General features: G+C 58.4%; 1 protein-coding gene across 1 annotated transcript; it reads right to left on the bottom strand.

Annotated features, from left to right (window-relative positions):
• Positions 1-539: 539 nt before the first annotated feature.
• Positions 540-17,193, bottom strand: TNS4 (tensin 4). The gene is made up of 13 exons (XM_040087546.1): positions 17,093-17,193; positions 10,724-11,334; positions 6,816-7,239; positions 6,239-6,654; positions 5,362-5,448; positions 4,819-4,926; positions 4,476-4,568; positions 4,138-4,215; positions 3,700-3,771; positions 2,533-2,701; positions 2,172-2,240; positions 1,934-1,960; positions 540-1,418 (listed from the first exon to the last, which is right to left on the bottom strand). Exons 2-13 carry the CDS (start codon positions 11,214-11,216, stop codon positions 1,289-1,291), a joined length of 2,166 nt encoding a protein of 721 aa, XP_039943480.1. The 5' UTR covers positions 11,217-11,334; positions 17,093-17,193; the 3' UTR covers positions 540-1,288.
• Positions 17,194-20,873: the final 3,680 nt, after the last annotated feature.

Genomic DNA, 20,873 nt, shown 5'->3' with positions numbered 1-20,873 from the left:
TGAGGGCTCACAGCCTGAGGTGCCTTGGGGAGCTGCAGCCCCCTGGTCCCTGCAGCACGCTGGGGACAGCAGAGGCACCTGGATCCCCTGGGCTCAGCTCCTGAGCCCAGCCCGCAGCGCTATGTTGTGGCTGAGCAGAGCTCAGGGCAGAGGGACCAGGGGGACAAAGCTGCTCCTGTCCCCTCTCGGAGCCCCACGTGCTCCCCCCGCAGTGACCCCAGTGTCTGTTTTGGTCGTGGCCAAGAGCAGCCGCAGCTGGACCTGCTGCTCTGCCATGGGTGCAGCTCCGGAGCAGAGCGAGCGTCTGCACTGCTGCCATCCCCGTGGCACCTGTGGCAGGATGAACGTTCTACTGCTTTATTGAAAATACCCCTGAGAGGGTTCGTTAACATGGGGGCCAAAATTAAACCGATGCAGAGGCACCAAATGAGAACAAAGGTAGAGAAGAGCACGGTGGCCTCGGAGCCTCTTTCTGCTCTGAGCTACAGCGTGAGCTGACCCTTCAGCTGCTGCAGATCACGGCAGCACCGTCTTCCTCGAGGCCCTGCCAATTTACGTCATCTGAGAACCCGGCCCAAATTCAGGCAAGTCATTTCCAAAAACCCCACGTTTCACTGTCATGGAAATGTCACCGTTTATTTCCCAGCTCTCCGCGACGCCGGGAGGTCGAGCCCGCCCGCAACCCCGCGCTCTGGAAAAGGGCAGGAGAATTTCCCAGCACCAGGAAAAATGCGCTGCTCTGTCATTCCTGCCTCTGGATGCTGCTTGCTCCCTCAGGGAAGCAGGTTTCCAGCAGGACTTAGTCATTTTATACACTTTGATTTGCAAAGCTGCCTCTTTGTGCTGCTCAGGGGGTGATTCTGCCTCCCCAGACTTTCTCCTCCCGCAGCACTGGGGCGTCAGGGCTGAGTCCTGATGGTGGGAGCTCAGCTCAGCTCCATGACCTCCCTCAGCCCAGACACCCCAAGAACAGGGGACCTCAGGGCTGGTAGAAACCCCAGCCAGAGCCTTGTGGTCCATCAGAGCAGATGGTGCAGCTGAGGGACAGTGATTCCACAGAGAGCACAGCTCCTGTCCCTCCTGGGCAGCCAGTGCCCCACGGAGAGGCTCGGAGGAGAATCTCATCCCACCGGCGCTGAAAGTCTTTAGCCGAGACTCCCGATGCGATGGTGCATAACCAAAAAAGTCTAAATACGTGCTGTTGCCAAAATGCAACCTGGAAGCGGGAGAAGGGGAGCAGGAGAAGCTCAGCAGCGTGTGGGCAGCTGCTGGCCCTGAGGTTGTGCCCCTACGGGCTGGGCAGGAGCTGGCGGAGCAGGTCGATGACGAGGGACACTGGCTGCACGGTGTCGTACTCTGCAAACAGGTGACAGAGGTTCCCCGAGTCTGCCTGGCTTTTGGCCACGAACCCAAAGATTCTTTGAGAAAGAAAAGAGGCTTGTTCAGTTTGCATCCAGGAATCTGAAGGAATAGGCTGAAACCAGCCCAGCCACAAAAGCCAAATCCCAGTTCCAGCAATTCCACCTTGGCCCGCTCCCCAATCACGTTTCCTTGGAAGCCAAGCAGCCGGGAGGAGCATTTTTGGCAGGGCTGCCCCAGCTGTGAAAAGATTCTTGAGCACAAGGTAGAGCCAGATATAAACTCACTTCCTGAGCCCAGCACAAGTCCCTGGGAAGGCTGTGGGATTTGGACGGGGGGTTCTGCACGAGGGGATGTGGAGAGCTGGGCTCAGCCAAAACCTCTCATCCAAACCTGCAGAGCAACCCCCGCCAAAGCTTCACCCGTCAGTCCCACGCCTCGTCCTGCCACCATGGTAACTTCGATCACATCCCTCCCCTCCTTCTTCGCTGCTCTGCAATGCAGCCACTTCCCAAAGCAGCATCATCCCCTCGGATTCCAGCCCCCACTCGGTGCAGGAGGTCCCCGCTCTTACCTGGAGGACTTGCAGTACTTCTGCCACCTGGGGGAAGAACAGAATTGGAGTTGCTCAAAGGCTGATGTTTAACTCATTCCATCAGCTGCAAAGCCAAGGGTTATGTTTAGATCCACCCCAGCACGGTGTGCCCGGGGGCAGTTTGATGGGATTTGGGATTTGAAGTGGTGCAGAGGCATTGGGAACCACAGGGAAGGGAGCACAGCGAGGGGCTCTGACAGCTGTCCAAAAAACTCACTTTCTGTTCTCAGGGTCCATCCCACAGAACCTGATGGCAGCCAAGGGGTAGTGTCGCCTGAAAAACACCCTGGAAGAGGAGAGGGAATTGTTAGGAGAGAGAAGGGCCTGGGCAAGGACAGGAATTTGCAAATCCAAGCCCTGTTGTGCTTATGGGAGACTGAGGGGGTCTCAAGGCATCCCAAAATCCCAACCCCGAGTGCAGCTAGTTCCTGCATCCCACCCCTCTTTAAGGGCTCAACTCCATCCCTGGGTGCTGACATGGGTTTGTCCAGCCAGGGCAGGTTTTCCTGAGGCTGGGAGGAGGTGAGGACGGAGCTGCCTCTCCTTGACCCCCTCTGGGCCCATCCTCAGCTCCTTACTTCCTCTGGACGTCGGTCAGCGTGACGCCCTGCTCCGTCACCCTGAAGTGCACCAGGGTAGGGGTGGGAGGCGTCTCCAGCTCCAGGGTGCAGGAGATGCCCTTCAGGATGGCCGGCGCTCCCGTCAGCGTCTCCACCTTCACCGAGCTGAGGTACAGCACGTTGCACACTGCAAGGACAGCACGGGGCATGGCTCAGCGCGGGGGGGACACGGGCCAGACCCACGCCTGGGTCCCAGGAGCCATCCTGCAGATCCCTCACGTGGGCCCGGGTCGGGTTTGTTTTGACGAAAACGAAAAGGTTCGGTGACTCAGAAATTCTTCGCTTAATTTCGTTTGGGTTTTACTTTAATTCTTTGCGCTAATTGTTGTAAAAGTCAAAGTATTTAATTTCCCGTTTCTAAATGTCACATTTGCTGGGGTTTTTTGTGGTTTTTGCTTTTTTTTTTTCTGTTTATTACATATTTCCTTTAATGAAAAGCAGAAATACCCCAAGCCAACGAAGGGCTGAAGGCCAACCTAAAACATGACATTTCAGGCTGATTGAGCTGTTTAAAGGGCTGTTCTGGGTCAAACTAAACTTTCCAGCTTGCCAACTGATTTTTCAGAATTTCCAGCAAAACAAAGCAGTCCCCAGCTCCCCAGGCTGCGTTGTGACCCAACCATGTGGCTTCCTGCCCTTCCTCCTTTGCCCTCACCTGGAGCCCACCCAGGCTGAGGTGCACAGACCCATCCTGTCCTGCTCTGTCGTTCCCACGTGTGCCCCATGAGGTCCCTCAAGAATTTCACCAGCCCTGACTGCCCATCCCTGTCCTAAAGCTCCAGCTGTTCCACCCCCATCGAAGCCCACCAGGAGAGAGGCTTAAAAATCAGGAACTCTTTAAAACTGTGGAAACTGGGGGTCTTTTATCAGCCTCATGACCTCAAGAGCTGTGTTTTCAAGCATCTTGAGGACCCAAAGTCTCCTTTCCTTAAAAATATCAGGTTCCCTTGCAGCCCAGGGAAAAACCTGCAGAAATCCTGCAGGTATCTCCAGCCCCACGGGGAAGCTGGAGGGGGGTCTCACACCAGTGCCCACCACCGCACAGGGGTGATCTGCTGCTGTCACAGCGTGCCCAAAGCTCCACTCTAGCCAGCTGGGCTGTCCCCAGGGCCCACCTGTCCTCACCTGCAGTTTTCCTGGCCAGGGACAGAGCAGATTCGGGAGCGCAGTCGGGGCTGTCCTCTCCATCAGCGAGATCTGCACAAAGGACAAGCAGGAGCAGTGAAGCCACAGGCCGGGCTGAGCTGGTCACTCTTTGGCCGTTCCTTATCTCCAAAGAGGCTCAAAGGCTCAGGACCACTCTAATTGCAAGGGGTTTGAGCAGCAATTAACTTAATTGTTCTTCATTTCCCCCTCCGGGCTCTGTTCACCTCTGATCTCCCGCTCCTACTTCCCTTGCCCTCTCCCCATCCCCAGCGGAAGGGAGTCACCGCTGTCCCGTCCCCAGGCTGGCTCTGCAGGTCCCTGCTCCCCCTGCTGCCAGAGGAGCAGCCCCTCGCAGGCACCCGGGGGGGCTCGGACCCCTCCCCACAGCATCCCTCCTGTCCCATCCCCATCACCTACCTCGGGTGGGGATGCTGAGCTTGCAGGGCAGGGCCAGCTGGGTGATGGAGTGCTGGTAGACGAAGGCAGAGAGGCTCCCTGCAACCAGAATTGTGAGTTGGGAGGGGGGCTGCTGCTGCCTGGAACCCCCCCACCCACACACCTCCACCCAGGGAGATCACGCTCCTGCTTTGGAGCCACTGCCGCGGTCTCACTGCCGGGGAAGCGCAGGCGGGACCTGGGGCTGGGGGGTTCCCGCGCTGGCAGGTGTGCAGCACGTTCACCTGCTCCTGGCTGGTGCCTCCAGGGGCTTTGGACACAGCTGCCAGGGCTGCTGTGGGCAACAGCACCGTCCTTACCGAAATACAGCTCCTCGCTGGCACCTTTCAGGTGAACTCCTTTGGTGGAGGACTCGATGAGGAAGTGCCGGACGAGGTCACTGCTCTCCTCGCCTGCAAGAGGGCCCAGCATCAGCACCGGCCCCAGTGCCACTGTGTCACCCCTGCCCACCCGGGGTCCTGTCCCAGGGCACCACTGGGGCTGCTTTGCGCTGCCATCACGATGCCAGCCCCTGTGAGAAGCGGAACGAGCACCCACAGACTCTCTGCCAGCACCTTGCACACACCACGCTCCTGGGCTTTAGTTTGAGCAGCTTCAGCCAAACCCTTGAAGCACTCCCCCCGATTGTTTGCACCCCCGTACCTGTCTGAGAGCCAGGAACCTTCATGGCCAGCCCGAAGGAGCCCCGGAAGGAGGTGCTGTCCCGCACCAGGAACGTGCCCGGCTCCTTGTCCTTCAGCAGCTGGATTGCTGTGGGAGCAGAGGCAGGGGCTCAGCCAAAGGCAGCGGGTGGGACCTCCCCGTGCTGTGCCCCGGCGCTCTGCAGGGAGTCACTCCTCGGCAGCAGCAGGAAAAGCTCTGGGAGCACATCCCTTGTGTGGCCCCAGCTGCAGCGTGCCCTGGCTTGGGCCCACGGGTCCCTGCAGTCCCCAGGACGCTCAGCCCCTGCCGAGGCCACGCTGTGTGACAGGCAGGAGGAGCTTTGCTGCACTTGGAGGACGCAGAGGGGCCATGGCACAGCCCTTGTTTCTGAGCCCTTCAGCCTGTGAGAGGGTCCCTCCACACCCATCAGCCCCAGCAGACTTGGATTTGCCCCCACTGAGTCCCCACAGAGACATCAGAGAACTCTGGGGACAGGCCAGAGCCCGAGGTGGGGTCACACCCGTAGAGCCTTTCCTGCCTCACCTCGGTCCCTGCTGATGCTTGGCTTGAACCAGTATTTTGATGTGTCCATCACAAACTTCATGGTGGGCTGCCCAGCCTTCAGGGGACCTGCAAGAGACCACAGCACGTCAGGGCCGGCAGGAGCCTGAGGAACCTCCACGGATGGCAGAGCCCAGCAAAGACATTTCCCTCCCAGGCTGCCCAGGGCTGAAGGTTTTTCAATCCTTTTGAATCTTTCCTCCCCACTCCTCAGAACAGCTCATTCTCCGTGTAATTATCTCTCTTGGCAGGCTGTGATGTAGCGCAGGGAGGGTCACATGGAATCCCCTGGCAGTGCCAGTCTGCCCAGCCCTGCACAACCCACTGGACCATGGGATTTACACCAGGACCTGACCCACACACCCTCCTGCTATTCCCATAAGGATCCCAATTAAAACCCTCTGCCCCGGGAGCTGCCTCTGCTCGTCTCCTCCAGAGAACAATAGCCCCAGTGTCTGCCCTTGAATGAGGGACCTTGTGAACCCTGGGACCTTTTGGTGTCCTCAGAGCAAACGGGAACCCCAACCCCTCCTCCCAGCCCAGTCTGGGTCTGCAAACAGGCAGGACAGGAGAGAACGATGTTTCTCATCCTCAGGTCCTATAAATAGGTGCACCTGCAACCTCCTGGAGGGAGCAGAGCACTCCTGGCTGCTGAGCCCATGCCACGGTGGGCAGAGGGCTGTGGCTAATCCAGCTTGAGGCTGGTGACCACCCGGACCATGGGGAGAAACAGCAAGGAGCTCTCATCCTTTGTGTCTATAACCCACAGCTAAACCAGAGGGGAAAAATGGGGTTTGCTCCCCCTTGCCCCGCATCTTTTGGGGTGCCCAGCTCCTCCCCAGCCTGGCCCGTGACTCACTGTCCGAGAGGCAGCTGAGCGCGGGCGCTGACAGCGCGTTGTTCAGCGCACCCAGCCTCGAGGCCGGGCTGCAGCCGGGCACGGGGGGCTGCGTGGCAGAGCCGGGGTGGGCTTTGGCCGGCCGGGGGGATCCATCTCCTTGTTCCAGGCACCCGTTCACCAGCAGCACCGGGATGTCAGCCGCGGAGGTGAGGATGGAGGGGGGGCAGCTGCTGGCCTGGCCTTTCTGGGCAGGGGAGGTGCCGGCGCTGGGGGAGACGTCTGCCCGGGGTTGCGGGGGGGTCTGGCCGAAAGCTGGCCTGGAGTGAGACACGATGCCGGAGGAAGGGGAGCAGGGGCTGCCCAGGGAGCTGCTGGGGGACGGGGAGGCAGCGGCCGAAGCATCCGAGTCCTCGTTGTGGAGCGAGTGGGTGCTGCTGCGGGAGGGAGACAGAGCAGAGATCAGGGGGGGCTGTTCACACACAGAGACCACCCCAGCGACCGCACCGACCCTGCAGGGCATCATCTCCCGGCCCAAGGAAGGAGGGACTCGGGGTAGTGCCCTGTGCCCCTTCCAGCGGGCACAGGTGGCATTTACCTGCCCAGGATGTAGCTGGTGTCAGAGCCAGGGCTCGTGGAGAGCTGGGACACCCAACTTCCCCTCTGCTGGGCCCTCAACGCCTGCACGGGCTTCAGCAGATTGTCAGCACCTGGGGAGGTGCTGAGGGCCCCGGGGCTGTGGGTGACCGTGTCCGTGTGTCCTGCCAGGCACTGCCAGGGCGCGCTGGTGCTCTCGGGTTTGCTGCAGCTCAGGGCAGCTGACTGGGGGCTCGAGGGTCCGGGTGGGCTCGAGAAAACCACGCTGTCGCTGGTGCTGTATTTGCCTCCGAGCGCCCCTTTTTGGGGCAGCAAGCTGTTGGCCTGGGGCGACCTGGAGAAGGGGGTGCCCGAAGGGCTGGGGGAGCCCTGTGGCAGGTCGGGCCCCGCGGCTCTGCCCGCCGTCAGCTCGATGTACTTGATGTCTGCAGAGAGAAAGAGGAGGCCATGAAGGATCTGGTGTGCAAGCTGGGCTCCTTAGCAAAGCTCTGTGAGGAGCATGTGTCCGTTCTTCTCGCTGTGAATTTCACCTCCCCCTCTGCAGGGCTGGGGGTCCAGCAGCACCCTTTGTTGAGACCCTGTGGGGGCTGATTCCTCACAGACCCCCGGGTGAAGTGACCCCCCGGTGCTGGCAGGCTCCCAGGGAAGGGGGTTACGTGCGGTCATGTCTGGCTGCTCAGACCCCCCTCGCCAGCATTACCCAGCCAGGACCTGCCGAGACCTGCAGCCAGAGGCGGGTGTTCCCTCCAGCAGCTGCTCTGTTTGTACCTGACTCAAGAGAAAAACACCTGGCTGCTCCCCCCGGGGTGACGTCAGGGTCGGAGGGTGGCCCTGCACCCCCTGGCAGAGCAGCAGGGGGATGTCACCTGGCCCCGGGTACAGCTGGACTCCATCCACACTGTGGCAGCGAGGCAGAGCAAACCCACGTGGGACAGGAGCAGTTACAACACTCCTGGTGTCCACTGCAGGACCAGGCACGCCAGCAGCGAGCACAGACCCGGGCAGGGGCTGGCTGCTCCCTCCTCCTTTCTCCCACCCTGCACAAATCTCCCTAGAGAAAAGATTTCTCCTTTAACCCCCAAGGCAATGTCTGTGCCTGTGTCCTGCTGTGGGATCGCTCCTTCTCTTCCGTTCAGCTCAGAGCCAGCCCCTCCTCTTGCCATTAGTGCCATGGGAACACACCTGACACAGCATCTCCTGTCCCACACCCCCAGTGGAACCTCACGGCCAGCACCAGGGGTGCCTGATGCGTGTCAGCTCCTGGCTTCCTTGGACAGAGCCAGCAGTTCTGGCTGAGCTGGAAGAGGCCTTCCAGCAAGAGGCACTCAGACTGGATCTGAGCGCTTGCAGCGATGGCAGATTCATCACATCCCAGGGAAGCTGCTCCAGTGGTTAATCACTCCAGTGCCAGAAGTGTGCACCTCCCTGCCAGCCTGGACGTGCCCAGCTCTGCTTTCAGCGCCTGGTTCTCGCCCCGTCATGGAGTTCAGGAAAGCTCCCCTTCTCAAAGGTGTTTCTCAGAGAGGGAAAATCCATTTTGCTGCAGCAAAGCCAAACTCCTCTGACAGCCCTGAGCTCCCTGCCCAGTGTGTGACAGGTCCTGATGGACCTGGCTGCAGCAAGCAACAGCCTGAGCTCTGGGGCACGGAGCTGGATGAGCAGGAGGAGCACGGGGCTGTACAGAAGTTACTCCCTGAGCCCCTTCTCTGTGCCAGCCCCGCAAACACAGCCAGCCACGAGCACCAAGGAGGGGCTGGGTGAGCCAGAAGGGCTGGTTCCCAGCTGGAACACAGCTGGATCACGGCAGAACCAGAACCAGAGCCTTGCCCTTCCACAGCCTTGCTGCCAGCAGCAGCTCCTCCAGCGCCCGGCCTCGGGGCAGCTCTGTGGCCACGTGTCCCAGTGCCAGTGCACAAACCCTTGCAGCGAGCTGGCCGGATGATTTTTGTCAATGCCTCCCCAAAAGGAGGAAGAAATGAGGATTTTAATTGTCCTTTAAAGAGCTGGCAAGTGTTTGTGCGCCGGGCTCATGAGGCCTTTTACCTCCTACTTCTCTGCCTTTGCTCCTCTTATCACCTGTGGTTAAACCTCAAATATTTGCTCAAGACCTTGGCAAGTTTTCCCGCATCAAGGAGTGGCAAAAGTGCCACAAACCCGGAGCCCAGATGTCACGCAAGCCGAGATCTGAGATCTACTTTCTCTTCTAGGAACTAGAAGGATCCAGAGGGAACAGAGCCTCTCATGAACATGCCTCCTGTTGCTGCAGCATTTCACAGAATCACAGACTGCGCTGAGTTGGAATTCTCAGGGTTGAGTGCCACGTTTAAAGCTACCTCATAGTCTCCATTAGACAAGAACAGGCTCCTCTCGCCTCTCTTGGGCACCATCAGTCCCTGCCAGGGCTGGAGGAAGAGGAGGAGGTGAGTGAACAGGGACGTTGCACTGTGGGAGGAAGTTAGTGTAAAAAACCAGGAGCTGTTAAGAGAAAATGAAAGCTGAAGTGAGGGCTTTCCCCACTGAATGCGTGGCCAGCTTTCCAGATGTTCAGTTCCGCACTTGGAGCCAGATTCTGCAGACCACTGGCACGTTACCTGCGGAGCTGCTTGGGGCTCCAGCCCCCATGGAGGGGGGCAGTGGAATCAGGGAGCAGCCAGAGCTGAATCTGCACTTTGTCACAGTATTTTATCTGCAAGGCCACCCTGTCCATCCCAGCAGGAAGCAGGAACACTGTCTGCTCTGGAATTGCCTTGTTCCTGCCCTGCTGCTGCACCAGGACCTCACACCCACCTCATCCTTCTCCAGCCCTGCCATCCTCAGGTTTGCACGAAGGCTCAGGGAGAGCTGAATTTTTTTCTCCTCTTTAACATCCTCACATTTGACCTTGCTGTGAAAAGAAGCTTGGAGACTGACTGTCAGGGTATTTCTGTGTGTAAAGACAGGGCAATAAGGCTTTGGGGAAGGAGGGAGACCTGAGGCACCTGAACCACCCTAGACCTGTCCTGTCAGCCGTGTCAGCTCCCCGTGTGCTGGGCCTGCCTTGTGCACAGCGTGCTGAACACCTAAAATAAGCAGAAGAGCCCAGGCAGGAATACTGGGATCAGGAGCAACTCAGAAATCAGAGCTTGGGTTGCAGGGATGACAGGGAAGAGCTGCACAAGGGTTCACATCAGGCACTCGTGAGCAGAGGCAGGGCTGGTATGTGCTGCTGGTGCCTTGCCTATGCCAGGTATGCTGCCCGGGGAGTGCGCAAGCCCTGGAAAAAGAATTTCCCTGGCAAAAGAATTGGGAACACTTAAACGGGATGGTTGAGCAACACTCGATACCTTAGCCCAGGGCTCTGGAAATCTAGCTGCAAATCCATGTGCTCCCACAGGTCAAGTGTGACCCTGGGAGAGGTTCTGCTGCCCTTGAGGGGAGCAGGGGCCTCACTGGGCACCCAGAGCCCAGGGCAAGTCACTGGCAGTGACAACTGGGATTAGAAGTTTTCCAAGAGTTGCAGGTCCCATTTGTAATGAGAATTGTTTTCTCCAAATGAACATGAGGTAGAGCTAAAGGCTGTTCTCCCTGTTCCTTTCTGGACCCCTCTGAGCTGTCTGGACATGAGACATGTCAACAGTGGTCAGACCAAGGCCATGGAGGCACCGGAGTTAGGCAGAGCTTGGATGCACAGCCTGTCCCGCTCCTTAATACGGAACCCTGATGTCAGGAAACATCTCCCCACGCTGATCCCCCTGGGACAGTGGGGGATGTCCCTGATGCCCATTTCCAGCCTCCCCCAGGAGCCCAGGACCTCGGGTGGGTCCAGGGGACAGGCGTGTGCCCGACCCCTCCTCCCCAGGCCCTGGCAGAGGTTTTTCACCAGATCAGAGCTTCTCCGGCTCCGCAGCCCCAGCGCTGCCTTCGCCTCACCTACTGCCTCGGGGTCCTGCTTCTTGGCGGCCGCAGCGTCGCCCTGGGCAGCAGGCTGGGCTGCATCCTTCACCGGCCTGCACGGCAGCGGCTGGAAGGTCGGATCGATTTCCAGGATCAGCTGGTTGAGAGTCTCTATGGTTATGTCCAGAGAGGGAGACATGGGCTGATCCTCGGGGTCCGTGCTGGTGTTCTCCTCCTCCTTGGGCTGGCACGGGGCAGGGGGTCCCTCCGAGGAGGAATTCTGCTGGCCCTTCCCCTGCGTGTGAGCAGCCACGTGCTCCGACAGGGGCTGGGCTCCGAAGGCTCTCCCGCTGGGGAGCAGGCGAGCCTTGGGGTGCACCATGGAGGGGGGCTCAGTCCAGGCCTCCGTGGAGTAGTAGACGTACTTGCTCGGGTACCCGGCCGGGTGCAGGCTCTTGCTTTCCTCCGGGGAGGAAATACACACAGTCTGTCCGACGCGCAACACGTGGGATTCTATGACCTGTGACATGCTTTGGTTTTCCGGTTTCACAGCTTAGAGGCCAAGGGAAACCTCCTTCTCCTCGCCTCCTTCCTCCAGCAGGGACCTCAGACCCCGTCTCCAATCCAGTCTCCAGCGGAATAAGAATCTGAGGAATGCAGAGAGGAGCGGTTACACAGGCATGCCCCGGGCAGGAGCAGACTTCAGCGGAAAAGTCTATAAAAACGGGGATTTGGAGTGAAAGCTGGAATTCAGCTCGTATGAAAACAAATCACCCTGGGCTGCTTTTCCACCCCCTCCAGCCTCTGCTCCTGGTGCCACAGCTCAGCCGGGCAAGCACATGAAAGACTCATTGGCAACAGCTTTTCCGGATTCAAAGGCCTAAAATGGAATCCTGCTTTTATTTGCTAATTTTCTGGATTAAGAATGAAATGAAGGCTCTAACAGCCTCCTCATGGGACCCTGACCCCCGGGAGCCATCCGAGGGCAGCCAGCCCGGAGCCCCGTGGGGCAGAGAGCCGGAGCTGCCTGCCAGGGCAGTGTCCTGCAAGTGGGTGTACAGCTAATCCAGGATTTGATTTTCCTGCTACAACACAAGCCTGGAAGCCTGCGGACGTGGCCGCTGCCTCAGTCATGGTGCTGCTCGAGGAATCTGACTGCAGATACATTTTGAATACTCCCAGGAAGGAAGTATTTTTTTATTCCCCGTTGTAAACCCCCATGGAGTGAGGCTGGCTTCCCTCAGGGGTCTGGGGATGCTGTCGGGAGGTGGGGAAGCTGTCCTGCTGCATCAGCAATCAAATGGGGTTCCACCAGGAACCCTCAGGAGGGTCCCTCAGGAGCACGCTGCCACCAAACACAGAGGGACCCTCACTCCTTTGCCTTGGGATAAGGACAATAACCCCGTCCTCCTCCGCAGCCACTGTCTCGTGTCGGGGACACGGCATCTCCGTGCTGGGGACATCCAGGCCCAGCACATTCCCTGTGTCAGCCCCACACCATCCCCTCTGGTGCCTGGGGAGGGATCCCGAGATCCGGAGCCAAAGGTTTGCAGGCAGGAGTTAACGCCACAGCTCAGGGCTCCCTCCCCACCTCCTGTGCGGATTTGGGTGCGTGACACAAGCAGAGGGGTACGCTTCATAAAATATTTGTCCTGTCCTGCACCAGTCTCCAACGACGGGCTTATTTACTCCCTTATCCCGGGCTGATTAACGATGGAGTCACAGGATTAGGAAGGAGACACGTTGCTCCGAGGCAGCCGCTCTGGCAGCCCCGTGGGCGCGGGCAGGAGCTGGGCTGGTGCCCTGCGTCACTGGCGGTAATCGCTGACTAACTGCCCTGCCAGGTGTGGAGAGCACCGACGGAGGGTGGCTCAAAACAGGGCAGCTGTGCCCCGGGTGAGTTATATAACCCCGGAGAAACCCCGTATCTTGCTAGGGAGACACCCGGGCTCAGAAAGTGTAGGGAATTAGAAGCAAAACATCGCTGCTGTCTGCTGCTGCTGTCAGCACCCGGCCCCGGGCGAGTCACGGCAGGTAAATCTCTCTCCGGGGCTTCTGAGAGAGCTGCAGGAGTGAATAAATACCTCAAGCCCGTTTACCTTCCTGTCAGCCCGGCCCCCGCCGCGTCTCCTGAGCCTCTGAGAGGTTTTAGTTACAGGGCCGGCATGGGAACGGCTTGGGAGCAGGGCTGTGCTGCAGGAAGGGAAGCGCCGCTGGAGCCTGAATTAGACGGCTCCGAGGCACGTCTGAATTGGTGCTAATTATTCCTAGAGGTGGGAACCTCTGGGAGTTTGGGGCTGTGCTGTTGGAGCCAGGTCTGCCCCAGTTCCCAGAGGAGATGGGCTGAGGCTGCAGCTGGTTGTCCCCGTGGAGAGCCAGCTGTGAAGGGATCTGCCAGAAACCGGGGAGCAGGTGGGCGAGGAGCTGCAGGTAGGGGGGTCCCTCCCCTGACTGCAGCAGTGCCACAGCCACGGTGCCCTCCCCACCGGCTGTGCCATGGCCAGCACCAGCTCGTGGCTCTCCCTTGGCATTTCCAGCCCCAGGGCACAGTGGATGCAGGAGCAGGCTGGGACCCAGCCCCACTTCCCCACTGGGCTGGCCGTGCCAGGGCTCTGCCCACAAAGTTCGTGCCACCTCCGCTCTAGTGACAGCACAGCTCTGCCCAGGGGGTGGCCAGAGCCCCGGTAAGCAGATGCCCACCTTGGGAAACCACCCAAAACCTCGGGGCACCGTGTGCCACAACGCCGCCAGCTCTGCGTGAGAAGTGCAGTGTGGCACAAGGCTCGGAGGGAGCGTTTGTTAAATATAAAAACAAGAGTCATTCCAGGTCAAAAACACAAGCAAGATGGAGTGAAAATTGGATTCTCCCCTGGGGAGAAGAACTGCCTGGCTCCAGTCAGCATCCGCAAGACAAGGCTGGTTTTAATTTAAGTAGGTACAGAAATAACGTGCAGGATGCATGAACCAGGGCTGTCAGGGCTTCCAGGAGCATGCACGCAACAGCTTCCCTCCTTTCTTGTACTCCTGCCCCGAGTTTTTGATCTTTCTCATGTGTGATGCTGCCAGAATTAGCCTCCAAACCTCATTTCTCCTCCCTTCCCTTCTCTGGGTTGAAGTGAGAGGTCTCCCAGGCTCCTCACAGGAATTTTGAGCCTCGGCTGCCGGCTCTTGTGCTTGGAGGAGCAAAGGAGAAGGGCTGACGTGAAGGAGGGGAATTACAAGGTGGCTGCTGGCCACCAGTGTGGGCAAACGCTGGCCACAGACATCAGGACCTCCCCAGAGCCCTTGGAATGTCCCTGTGCACAGGCCCAGCGAGGGCTGGGCAGGGTCTGGCTGTGCCCCCTGGGCAGGGAGGAGAGGCCAGGCATGGGCACGGGTACCACACATATCCACACCGTGCCATGAGCCGTGCCCTGGGCTCTGTGGCAGCAGCAGAGTGAGCTCTGGAATAGAATCAGGGCAGCCCTGGCAGAGGAACCCCAGCCCTGCAGCCCTGCCTGGACAGGCTGGTTCAGGATGGAGCCTGGGGGATGGACTGGCTGCATGGAAATTCCGGGGAAGGAGCTCTGTTGTCTCAGCTAAGTCAAGGCTAGCACAGAAACAGACGGAAATAAGTTGGCACCAACACATCCAGACTGGAAACTGCAGAGTTTCTGCTACTGCGAGCAGACTGTGGAACACAGCTCTAAGCTGAAGGGGACAAGCCACAGATTTCACACGCACACAGACGCGTCCTCAGTCAGGGACCTGCCTGCTGCACCAGGACGCCCAGGCTGTGGGGCTGGAGCTGCAGCTCAGCCCGGTGACCCCGGTTCTGCTCCGGCCCAGCTGGGCTCGGGGTGCCGGGCGCGGAGCACCCACGCTGGGCAGGAGCTGGGGCGCTGCAGGGCGCTGCTGGGCGCGGCTGGCAGAAGCCGGGGTGCCCTGGAGCCAGGGCTGTGCCGGCACACCCCGGCTGTTCGATAACCGCCCGCCCTTCCCAAACCCTGCGGGCACGGCTCGGCCCCGCGACGCCGCACGGGCCGAGCCCGGGGATCCACGGGGAGCAAAGTCCCTCCCGGCTTCGTCTGCGGGACCCCCGCAGCCCCCGCGCCGGCTCTGCCCCGGCAGGGCGAGGGCGGAGCTGCCCCGCAGCATCGCCGGCAGCTGCACGCTGGGTGTCCCAGCGCGGTTATTTGGAGCTCAGACATCCGAGCCGGGACTCAGCCTCTCTCGCTGCCTGCGCAGACCCCAAAACAGCTCAGCCAGCTGCCAAGTCTCGTTGTTTTTCCTCGCAACGTGAGCCCTGGGAGCCTCCCGATGACAAGCCTGTTACACGTCCCCTCGCCAGGAAGGGCAGAGGGAACTGCTTGGGACACCCAGGATTTCCAGAGCTCGTTATACACACGGTTTAATCGCTTGCCTGGATTAGAGGGGCGTGCTGAGGGGGTTGAGGCAAAAAAGTTCCCATGGTTGTGCTGTGTTTTCCCTGCAGAGCCCCGGTATCGCATGGCAGATATTAAATACACCCCAGCTCCGGGGGGTTCCAGCACCTGGTGCCCGAGGAGGGGCTGCCCTCCCACGCCGGGGGGAGAAGGGGAGGCTGTCAGAGCCTCCTCCCTCGCTCAGACATGAGCGATTAGGAATCTCGGCGGCAAGAAAAAGAAGCGTCGATGAAATCCCAGACAGCATCTTGGTCCCTGACCAGCCCCCGGAGCCGCACGAGCAGCGCCAGAGCAGGATGTCTTGGTGGGGCAGCGAGAAACCCTCCAGCGCGACCCGAAAGCATCCACGGCAGGAGCCACCCACCCTCAGCGACACCCCCCGCCCAAAGTGCTCCTTGTTTAGCAACATTTCAGGCTCCTGGAAGGGTCTCCAGGCTTTTGGAGGAGGCGGGTTATTAGGAATGTTGAAATCGCTGCTCCAACAGCTCCCCCTCCCTTACAGCCTTTTCCTCTCCCGGGACAGCTCTTTCCCCTCTGGCAAGAGCTTCTCTGGGTACAAGATCAGCTCAGAGCCTGGTCCTTGTTTCCGAGAGAGGTCCCAGCACAGCAGGAGAAGTTTCCCCTCCCTTCTTTGTGGGTGAGCAGTTGACATGGGAGGCTCGGGGACAACAGCGTCTTTAGAACAGGGTGTCGGTCTAAAAATAGGCTAAATTAGCAAATCCTAAGAATGTTTGAGCTGAGTTACAGGAACAGACACTAACGAGCTCCTCGGAGCACCAGCCAGGATGTTTCTTCTCTGAGACCATGGGAACATCTCCCTCCAGCCCTTGTGGGGCTCTCCAGGCAGCACCAGACAGAGGAATCTGCAGCATAAGAGGCTGTTTCGCTGCATTTCAGGGGTGCCAAGGGGAGGGAGAGGATGGCAGCAGCTGCACCCGGGGGGTCTGCACGCTGCAGATATTTCAGAAGGGCCCTGAACACAGCGCTGCACCCAGGCCTGGAAACCTCATGAAGCACCAGAACATGCTTCATGCTCTTGAGTCCAAGCAGCAGAGGTGGGACTGGATCCTTTTCCTCCCCTCCTCAGGCTCCATTTTCCTCCCAATCCATCTACCCACAGCAGCAGCAGATGTGAGCACTCCCACCTGGAGCCCTGGCTGCACAGCTTCTGTGCCATGCTCCTGAGAATCCCTCTCCTCTGACGCAAGGATGGAGGCCCAGGACCTGGTTTTGCTTTCACAGCACGTTTGTTACTGACCCCGTTCCCTGCGCTTTGACCTTCCTGGCTGGCTGTGGCTGGAGAAGGTTCAGTGGTACCACAACACCCTGAGTAATCCGGAGCCCACACAAACCTCTGCCTCGGCCACTGACACTTCTGCTCCCACGTGGCACTTTTATCTCCTCGAACTCTCCACAATTCCCACACCACAGCCTCCCACAGGGAGGAAGGGGGCACTGGATCACACAACCCCAGCCGCTTTCACCTCAGCTGAGCTCGCTTGAGGCAGCGGAGGAAACGCGCACTTGGACACATGCACAGACAACAAACACCGCTGGAAATCTTAACTAGGCTTCAAAAGGGTAAGAAAGGTAATTGCTCATGTCATAAACCCCATGGACAATTGAGGAAACCTCAGAACCTCAGCTAGAGCAATATGCATAATCCCACACCACTGCTCCCAGCGTTATCCAGCAGCCTTCTCCACCCTGGATCACCACTGCTCAGTTTCTGCCCACCGGCAGCGCTGCTGGGGCAGGAACAGCCACGGCTCGGCTTCTTTGAGATCCCGGCGGCAGATTCCTCCCAAGGCACCGGAATAATCCCCAGGTAATGCAAAGCAGCAGCAGCAAGAGGAGCGATGGAAGGGAAGAACTGATACGAGCTGCACGCAGCATTAGCATGAGAACTGAAAGAAGAAAAGGACTTGGAAGAGGCACAGCGAAGGCAGAGCCGGCCCTGGGAATCAGCACTCGGAGGTACCTGGGCTGCAGCAGCTCGTCCCCTCTCCTGCGCGGCTCCGCTGCAGCACCTCCAGCACCTGGAGCTCATAAACCACAAGGGTGGGTCCGTGCAAGGAGCGGCTTCTCTGGGAGCTTGGATTTAACGGGAGCACGGTCCCTCCCACCTGGGCCGAGCTTCGCCGCCCCTCCGTGCCCCGCAGGTGTGGTGCAGGAGGGAAGAGGCAGACGCGGGGTTTGGGGTAAGAGCCGGGGCAGCGCTGGGCTGGCGAGGGGCCAGGCTGCTCCCGGAGCACAGAGCTGCCAGCCAGGGATGGCTTTCAGCTGGAGCAGAGCAAGGGAACCTGCTTGGGGCAGGTGAGGAGTCGATGCCAAGGACCGTGCCTGCCCCTGCATCCCCCGGGCAGCAGCAGCCCCAGCCCAGCCCGCAGCCACGGCACCGTCGGTGGGGCAGGACGGATGGGCACTGTGTGCTTCAGCCTGTCCGAATCTCAATGTCAGCTCCAATAAATGGAGAGAAAACAACAAGCACAGGCTCCTCTCCGGCTGGAGCATCGGAGCTGAGGTGCTCCTGCTTCTTCCCAGGGGTGCCGGCTGCTCCTGAGCGCTGCAGGCACCGCAGACACATTTCTGGGAGGAGCAGAGGACGAGGGGACAGCCTGTCCTCTGTCACTGCCTCGTGGCAAAGGTGCTGCCTTAAGCAGGGAGATTGGTTCAAAGGGAAACACGTTATCACCAGTCTGGTTAAAGGGCATCCGTCGCCATCCAAGGGTCTGCGACGCCGTCATCACCAGACTGTTGTCCCTGGTGTGTTACAGGGAGAAGGCTGAAAACCACCCAAAGGTAACCAAGCCTCGAGCATGTGTTTGCAGCGTCCAGCCCAGAGCAGACAGGCCTGATGCTGCACTCAGCGTTCCCACCTCGGCAGCAGGGGATCAGAAATAACCCCCAAGCGTCCTTCTGGATTGCTGTGCATTTTGGCTCAAGGGTTTCTTCCAGTGTCAGTGGGCACAGAGCCATGGAGCAACCTTTAAAACCATGTCTCTGAAATACCCTTTTTCAGGGAAACTGCCTATTCTGCTGCCCATAAATGCCTTGGGCTCGCTGCAGTGTTGCCACACTGTGAAGGGACACTTTGAAACGTCTGATTTTATCAGGAAATAGGCCATATAAACTCCCTGCCTTAAATTCCTTCATCTTGTTTTACAATCTTTCCAGTGTTTCATTTATTACCAGGCATTGTTTTTTCCTGTCCTTACGTCCCTGGGCAAACAGTTTGGCATGGCCAGCACGGCCCCTTTCCATCTGTGATGGCTGTGGAATTGCAGTGGGAGTGATTTCCCAGCAACTTTCCTTTTTCTGGCTGGTAAAATTCACCTGGATGAGGTCCTTGACAGATGGAATTTCTAACCTGGAGGACGTTCAGTATCACACACACATCAGCCTGGACTCCAGCTGGAAGGAGCCAAAGGGGAGTAACATTGGGTTGGGTCCCTCAAGCTGAGCATCTTCCCTGTCCTGGCGTGCTTGTGTGGTTATAAAGAACAGGGAAGCACCAAGGCTGGGGGAAGAGGAAGGTTGTGGCAGTAGAACACAGCCCTGGGAAGCTCAGCAGGATAAAATGTGTTCAGGGCTAAGCACCTCCTTTAGAAAAATCACCCCAAAGTGACCCTGTGCTGTGCCACCCCAGTGCCCAGCTCCAGCCTCACGGAGGTGGGGATTGGGTGGGATTCACCTGTGGAGCCAGAGTGGCCTCCCCAAAGGAAGGTGCTGACGCCTCCACTGTCACCTTCTGGTGACATCAACACGCTCAGCAACCCAGAAATCCGTGCAGAGCTGTTTGCTGTGTGCTCACAGCCAGCGTTGGCCCCAGGCTGAGGAGGCCTCTGAGTCCTGGAGTGATGCAATTCTCAAGGCAGTGGGATGTTACTGCTATTGGCACTCAGGAAGCCGAATTGCAATCCTTGTGCTGCTCCAACAGTTGCTTTTCTGTCTTTTCTCTCTGCTTTTCCGTCTGTGTTGTGCAAGGCATGAGGAGATGGCCTGAGGGAGCAGCTGCTGGAGAAAATGGTTTGTTTTTAGCAGGGCTGTGAAACTCCTCCCCAGTGCTGAAGCAAATGCAGAGATATGGCAAGAACCCCTCAGAAAAAACCCTTCATTTACCTCTGGCTTTGACGTTGCTGGTTCTGCAGTGAGGCCAAGGAGTTCAATGCCTCTTTGGCCGAGCTGTTGCATTTCCTTTGTGCTCTCTGTATCCACTGAAGATCAGCAGGGAAAAATTAATGGGGCGCAGGGAGGGTTTGCCCATGCAGCAGCGTGTTCTGCCCTGCCCCTGAATCTGTGTCACACAGGGGTAAAAATCTTACACCAGGGCTCTGTTACCCCAATTAGAACCCAGGTTACACTGAATTTACTGCAGAGGTTTTGGGCTGGAGCAGCACATGCCAGTCAGTTCACTCATGCAGTGAAAATCCCACCAGGAACGAGCCTCTGCTTCGTCCTGGATTTTCCTGAACATTATTAAGGAACAGCACATCCCTAAACTTTGTCAATGGTGATATAGGTGGGCAAGACCATGGTAGCATGGGTGGGGTGGGATGGGGTCAGCAGGAAGTTAATGCCACTTTTCTGTTCCCAGGAGGAAGCAGAGGGAAACAAGTGAGAGATTGACCAGGGGAGAGCACTCTGCTCACAGCTGGAGATGGCCAAGGAAAACTGGAGCGGCCACAGGACAGGCTGGAGGGAGAGCGAGGGAGGCAGAGAGCCACAGAGTCCCTCCTGCAGGGCTGCAAATGTGTGGTTCCTTGTTTCTGGGATTTGAGCAAAAGAAACGCCCAGACGCCGACGAGGGACCCGACATAAAAGAACATTTTGAGGAACAAATATTGGTGATGAATAAGACTTGGGAGTGCTTCCCTGGAACGCACCTGTGCAAACGGGGAGAAAAGGATGAAACATCCCTCTCTTTGTCACCCCTGCTTGGAACTGAGGGTTTGGTTCCTGTGTGAGGGGAGCTGATCCACAGAGCTCCAGGGGCTGGGCAAGGTAGGAGACCTTGGACATGAAATGTTGTGGCCATGCAGAAGGGTTGGAACGAGGAATTGTCCTCCAGGTCCTTCCTCAGAGCGGGAACCCCTCTGGGCCGCGGCAGAATTCTCTGTGACCCCTCTGAAGTTACCTCCTCTGCCTCTTCTTTCCTCGGTTAAACCCGACCTGTCTGTGCAGAGCAGATTTCTCCAGGCATGGCCCTACCCAGGATGTGCTCATAAAGGACAAAGTATTAACCTGACAGCTAAAAAAAGAACAAATAAAACGCCTAAGTTGGCCCAAGCAGCTGCTCTGCCCCGTGTCCTGAGCTGCCACTGACACCAACTCTCTCCTTCTACAGGCTCTGGAAAACCTTCAGGAAGTCTGACACGGGTGAAGCGAAGTGACACCGTGTCCAGCGCTTCAGAAGTGTCATGGGAATTGACCGAGCAGTAAATCTGTGCAGAAAGCAGACTGCTTCTCTCTTCCTCCTCCTCTCCTCGCTCCTCCAGGATTCCTCCTTCCTCTGGGGCTTTTGAAAATGAAGTAAACACGTTAAGTGCTGCAATACCTGGCTGAAAAAGCCACTGAGGGCTGTGACATTCCGGGGATTGATGGCACAGCTGGTACAAGCAGAGCAGGTCTGGGCAGCTCCCAAGGAACCCTCTGAGGGGTTCCTGACCTGCCGTGTACCCCACCAGTGGCACAGGGAGGAGAGAAGATCCCAAACACCCCCAAGGATCTGTACCTGGGTCCTGTTCCCAGAGATTCCCCCA

This window comes from Hirundo rustica, chromosome 27 (genome assembly GCF_015227805.2).
Source record: "Hirundo rustica isolate bHirRus1 chromosome 27, bHirRus1.pri.v3, whole genome shotgun sequence".
In the NCBI taxonomy this organism is placed as follows: domain Eukaryota; kingdom Metazoa; phylum Chordata; class Aves; order Passeriformes; family Hirundinidae; genus Hirundo; species Hirundo rustica.
The sequence above is the reverse complement of the archived record's forward strand: the minus strand, read 5'-3'. Positions and strand labels throughout refer to the sequence as shown.